Below are 6,359 nucleotides of genomic sequence, written 5' to 3'. Positions count from 1 at the left end.
CTCTTTCCCAGAGTTGTGCATGTGTGTCCTTGCACCAGTGTGCTAACTCATGATATCAGATATATTTCTAACCATGGATATTGTTTAAAAACTAAGAAAAAGTTTCAGAAATTGCACTGAGATTTCTAGCGATCGACCTATGAATTGAGCAAATCCCAAGGTCAAATGTGATGACTCACCACAAGATGTCTGCCCCAGGTGCCAAATCTGTGCCACTCCCGCCTCTCTTTGGGAAGGGTAGAGCAGAGGCTGAGAGAAAACCCACAGGGTGGGCGCAGCTGGGCTCTGGGAAGGGGGTTAGTGAGGGTGCCCTTCCTGTCCCCAGAGGGAGGGGTCTGGGGGAAAGCTCCTCAAAGCCTGTCTGCTGGTCCCCAGGGGCCCACCCCCTTCCCTGGGGAAGCCACACACTCCCCTCAGCTCCCAGCCACTCTCCAGTTCCATAAGCATGGCCACCTCCTGGTTCCTGGCATCCCCTCAAATGTCCCACCGTGTGGGATCCTCCCCCATATGGGCTCATCTCCCAAGGTGGCTGGTTCCTAACCAGGAGCACAGCCAGGCAGCACCTTGGCTGTTCTTCCCTCTCTTGGGAGACTGGTCATCTGCCTCCTCTGTCACCTTCAAATGACTATTTCATCACCCCCTCACAAGAGAACCCACACATACCTCCCCCATCCCAACCCCAGAAGCCTTCTCTCTGAACAGACATCAGCCGGGCATTTGACAACCATTTCTGTGAAATTATTGCAGAGGAGGGCAGTGAAATGTAGACAGAATGTGGATAGTGGGCCCGCCCTTGACTGAACAACGCAGGAGCAGGGAGTTAATGACCTGCCCACTGGGCAGATATCTAGTTGGGAACCACTGGGCTCTACCAGGCTCTACCATAGTCTGACTTCTCCCTTTCACTTTCCATCAAAATGCAGCACAAACAGGCATCCAGAGAGGTGACCTGGAAGCACGTGCACAACCTGATGAATTTCCATAATGCACCCGTTATTCATAATTCACAAGTCCTCTGTGTAACAAAGCATCCAGATTAAGAAACGACATGATAAGAGCTCCCAGAAGCCCCCTTGTCCTGCTGCAGTCACTGTGCCCCTTAACTGAGGATAAGCGCTGTCCTGATTTCCAGCTCAGGTTCCACTTCACCTGCTTTGCACTTTCATGAGCGTGATGTGCCTTCTCCCATGTCTGGCTTCTCTCTCTTCATCTCAGGCTTGTGAGGCCCATCCACACTGCTGGGTGGGGATGTAGAGGTTCGTTCTCTTTGCTGTTTAGCGCTCCACTGGGGACTATACCAACATCTATTTATCCCTTCCACGACTGATCACGTCCCCACGCCTCTGGGAGCTGAGCTGGAGGATCATGAGGAGGCCCAGGCAAAGTCAGCAAGGCTGGAATCAGGAATCTAAATGTTGCCAGCAGACGGAAGCGCTGGGCTGGAGCCCCCCGGGTTGTGTCCGTGCACATGGGAGATGGGATCATGATGACACGCTCAGGATTTAACCCCAGACCCTGCCCGGCACCCACGTGCCCCTCCCATGGTCTCAGGGTGGGGCGGGGCTGCGGCAGTCCGGGGATGTGACCTCCCGCACACCCCCGGCCTTTGGGAGCATCTGGCCTCCTCTCACCCCTCTGGGACTCCTCACCCTGCCTCAAAAGCTGAGCTTCTCCCTCTCTCCTCAGCTGGCAGCAGAGAATCTGCACCAGAGGGATCCCTGGGATTGGTGAGAGTTGCCTGAGAGTAGCTGGAAATTTCTGGAGAAAGCTAGAGGTTCCTGGATCTTAACTGTGGTGGGCAATAATGGCAGCTGTTCACGGAGAGGGGTTTTTAAGGGCCTAAGTTCATGTCCTTTCGTGGCCCTGGCTCTCCATGTCCCGTGTGCTATTTCTTGACCCCCCTTCAAAGTAAGTGTCTCCTGTTCCTGTGGGGACTTCTGAGGTGCTCCTGCCAAGGGTCTCCATCGGGCTCAGAGTCCCCGACACAGTACACTGCTCCCTCCTGATGCGCAGGGGGGTCTTCGAGGGGCTTCTCACTCGTGTGTGACTGCTCCCTTCAGACAGGGTATTTGATTCCCAGATACATTTTCTTACCTTGGTTATTAAATAACTCAGGTTACTGACCGCCTCCGGCAGTGAGGGTGAGGGTTCGCCCAGGTGTGGAGGCAGCAGAAGGGCAGGCACAGTTACGGCTGGTTTTAGGGGAATTTTCAACAGTCACGGGAGTGTAGCCGCCCTGATGTTATGCCTGGGTTAGAAGCTGTTGACCCAACACCCAAGGCCACAAGCCAGGTGCAGATATTTGCTTGGGAGCAGGCAGCCCTCAGGGCCAGCCACCCAGAGTAGGGTCATAGGACAGATGGTGCCCAGGTGCACAACGGCAGTTCGGAGCCTTGACAGGGCACAAAGTGCCCTTTTGCCACATTTCCCAGCCTCTGTTCCCAGTAGCAGCTTTCTCAGTAAGCTCCCTCCTTTTGCCACATTTCCCAGCCTCTGTTCCCAGTAGCAGCTTTCTCAGTAAGCTCCCTCCTTCTGCCACATTTCCCAGCCTGTTCCCAGTAGCAGCTTTCTCAGTAAGCTCCCTCCTTTTGCCACATTTCCCAGCCTCTGTTCCCAGTAGCAGCTTTCTCAGTAAGCTCCCTCCTTTTGCCACATTTCCCAGCCTCTGTTCCCAGTAGCAGCTTTCTCAGTAAGCTCCCTCTCCATCCCAGTCCCTCACTTCCTGTGGCCTGGCTCCCTGGCCCATGCTTGTGCAATTCAGAATCTTAGGATAAAATTCTGGTTGGGGTCTGAAGATGTCCAGGTGGCAAACCCATGTGTTCAAACTCTCTTAGCCAAGGCCACTGGGATCACAGCTGGTGGACTCTGGTCTTATTGGTGTGCAGGAAGTGTGCAAGTTTTCCATGAAGAGCCCTTCAATCATCACTTGAAGGGTCTCTGAGGGCCCTCGTTTCCAGTTGGATGGCACCAATATGATGATGTGTGATGGCAAATAGTTGACCTTGCACACCAAGTCCAGTATATCATTAGGTCACCTGGAGTCTGTGCTGAGAGCGTTCTGGGTCGCACCTAGGCTCTGCAGGAAAGCATATCTGCATGTGTGATGGGAAGCAGTGGCAGTCCACAGACGTAAGGGCTGTCAACCGCAAGCCATGCACGTGGTGACCCCAGTGTGGACAGCCCATGCCTTTCCCTCTCCCCATGCACGGCCATTAATTGTCACTTATCTTGGTTTCAGGTGTTTTCATTTGTAGTCACTCTGCTGTACGTGGTCCATGCAGTGTTTTCTTTAATCAGATGGAAGTCTTCCTAAAGCAGCAGCAGAACTTTAGCTGAAAACCAAGAGGGTATTAACTGATCGGCCCGCCTTCCAGCATAACACTTTAGAATGCAGAAATGTTCCTGATAGTGGATAAAGAAAGAGGTTTACTCTCCCATATACCTTCATGTCAGAGTAGGAGGCATGCTACATTTATCCTCCAACTACTGAGCTGTCTTTCCAAGATCGTTTCCTATTTGAAAGGGGGCAGTGGGAGTGGGAAGTGAGGAATGTGATCTGACAGACCACAAAACTGGACTGCTGACTCCTGGACCGGATCGTGAGAACCGTCTACTGAAATTTTCCTCCGGCTCTTTTGAGTGTCCACCTTGCAGCAAGTTTCTCTGTCTTCAAGAATATTCTACCTGTCACGGGGAATAAAATTCACCCAACAAATATTTGCAGATGTCCACAGTGGGATGTGATAAACCTTTGAAATACTTTATAAAGTACCTTTATGTTCAATACTTCGGTTTGTTTGCTTGTTTGTTTTAATTCTCCAGTTTAGAGAACACAATCATGTCAGCTTTCTGAGGAATCCTTGGTTTAGACCAAATCTCTAGAGGCAGCATCAAAGGGCAGTTCAGGTGACAGTGTGCCCAGCCACTGCATCTCAGAGAGCCAACCGTGGGTGTCCCATCCTCCCCAGGAACCAGGGAGGTCAGAGGGCTTCACCATCTCTGGAAACTAACCAGGTACCAGCCTGGGGGACCCCTTCTTTTACCTACAAAACAGAGGGGTGGGTCCATGCTAAATTAGAAAATCCTTAAGCCAAAAGAAAACGGGGGCAGAAGTTTCTTCTCACTCTATATGAAGCTGATCAGAAATTTTCTGGGCAGTATCTTCCATGTTCTATTCCCATTAGGAACGTGGATAAGAAACTGTTTTTAGAATTTCCTTGGACCACACTGTTGTAGAGAAAGGGGACCGGGCCACAGTGTGAAAGCAAGTGGTATGACAAGTGGCAGTGCTACCTTTCAGGTATGAGATGTCTGGGTCGGGTGGAGAAAGGATGATTAGGAAGGAGGGCACTCAGTAAGGAATCCTGAAAACTCCGCTCCCGTCACGAAATGCTCCTTCATTAAAGGAAGGTAATGATATTCTAGAGCTGGGACGCCAGAACAGGTGTCTCAAAAGCTGGTCACGTTCCAGCGTGGAGGTGTAGATGCAGAGGCTGGACGACTGCTGGCTAGCGGGCACGCAGAGCAAAGATTGAAGCCTCAGGCAGAGGTCTGACTAGTTGACGTGTTACTCCCCTTCCAACATGGGGACCCTGTGACTAAACTGGATCTCAGTGGTATCTTCAGGAGCTGTTATTGTACCAGAAAAGGCCACTTTCACTGAGTCCACTTAAATTTAAGGTAAAATTTTCCATTATTAGGAGCAAAAGGTGATTGGGGCTATATCCTGAAAAATACAAATTAAGAAATGATAGGAAGTTTGTCACGTGTTTAACAAAATTTGCTACCAGGTGTTGACTGAGGGAAGTCTATAATTTTTTCATTATGCACCAAGATGCTGACAGAAGCTCATATTCGACCCCATCCAAAAAAAAGAAACCAGAGGCTTAGTCGAATTTCCCAAGGGTTTCTCAATGCTTTTTCAATTATCCTCTTTAAAGGAAATTTGATGTGCTCTTTCTCTATTTTCCCGTTTTCAGTTGGGAATAGTCTAATTCTAAACCCTCATTAATCCCAAGCTTTGCAGGAGATTCTCTGACATGACCTTCTCATTCCTTCTATCCTGAGTCATTTTTATAATTTGCAGTTTTTCACTGGGCATTTGATTTGCCTCCTCTTGCACTGGGTGTAATAAGGGTGGGCAGCCTCAAAAAATGCCCTCTCCTGGTCCTGTTTTCCTTCACCCAGACCACCCCGCCTCTCCCCACCCCCAGCAGACCCTGGTCCAGTCTCCCGGCCGGTGCATCTCACTGCTCAGCTCCATCTGCATCCAGCTATTTAGGAAGTGTTTGCAGGTACAACTTCTGGCCAGTGGGCAGGCCTCCTTGCTAAGGGCAGTGCTCCCAGGAACCCACATGGCCTGGGGAAGGGGGCATTTAAGAAGCCTGCTGGGCAACAGCAGAAAGGTCCTCAGATCACAGAGACTGGGCATCAACTGAGCACCTACTGTGTGCTGGGACCATTGGTCCCTCCAGGTGTGGGATGGTGTCTGCCCCCCAAAGCTTCTCGTGGCTGGCATGCCTCAGCTGTGCCTCTGGGTCTTGGGCAAGAGGGAACCTCCTATGGGGCACATCTGGCTGCCACCCCAAGGGCAGGTGGGACATGCCTTAGAGGTTGCCTGCTTGGTGGCCCTGACTTGGACCAAAGGGCAGGTCCCACCAACACCCAAATGCAACTGCACAAAGGACCCAAATTTGCACTGTGTGACCATCTTGGCTGCCATGTTTGGAGCTCCTGCCTTGGGTCAGGCACTGTGGAAGCACCTCCCATATAGAGAGCCTCCTGTCGTCCTCCCAGTGGGCACAGTAGACAGCTATGACTGTCCTTGTACAGATAAGGAGACAGACTCACTCAGCGGGTGAGAACTGGAGCCGGGTCTGGGGCAAAATTCTTCCGTCCCTGAAGCCCTGTGCTCACTCACTGTCCTCAGGTGTCCAGACCTGTCCCCATGAGGGTCTGTTCTCTGGCTCCTTCGCAGGAAGTGACAGTGAGACAGGACCTTGTAGTAGACCTGATACCAATGGGCAGAGGACGTCAGAGGGGGATGAAGCCGGGCGTGTGGGACAGACCCGGACCGCTAGCAGGGCTTGCAGGAGGCCACGCGGCCGAGTCCAGATCCTGGGCACCGTTGCCTTCCCGAAAGGGGCTGGCTGCTCTGAGCTGCAAAGTCACGGCCAGGCCCGTCCAGGCAGCTGCCGAGCTCCACGCTGCAGCCCCGACAAAGCCAAAGGGCCCCCAGGCCAGCTGGCGCTATGTGAAGAAGGTAATAACTGGGCGTCTCTAAGTTCATGGAACAAAGAGCTGTGTCCCTCCCCGGGCCTGAGAAAGGAGTAAGAAGTCAGTGCCTGTACGTGACCAAG

General features: G+C 52.0%; 1 protein-coding gene across 2 annotated transcripts in view; it reads left to right on the top strand.

Moving 5' to 3' along the window:
* Positions 1-3,784, top strand: part of MAL (mal, T cell differentiation protein (MAL blood group)) — a 19,756-nt gene extending 15,972 nt beyond the window's left edge. The window contains exon 4 of one of the 2 annotated variants that reach the window (XM_007470204.1): positions 3,239-3,784. In XM_007470204.1, the coding sequence (XP_007470266.1) occupies positions 3,239-3,313 (75 nt within the window). In that variant the 3' untranslated portion in view covers positions 3,314-3,784. The remainder of the gene's footprint in view (positions 1-3,238) is intronic. The other variant, XM_007470205.1, reaches the window with a different exon arrangement.
* Positions 3,785-6,359: the final 2,575 nt, after the last annotated feature.

The sequence above is a fragment of the Lipotes vexillifer genome, unplaced genomic scaffold, assembly GCF_000442215.2.
Source record: "Lipotes vexillifer unplaced genomic scaffold, Lipotes_vexillifer_v1.1 scaffold1139, whole genome shotgun sequence".
NCBI classification, from domain to species: Eukaryota; Metazoa; Chordata; class Mammalia; order Artiodactyla; family Lipotidae; genus Lipotes; species Lipotes vexillifer.
The sequence above is the reverse complement of the archived record's forward strand: the minus strand, read 5'-3'. Positions and strand labels throughout refer to the sequence as shown.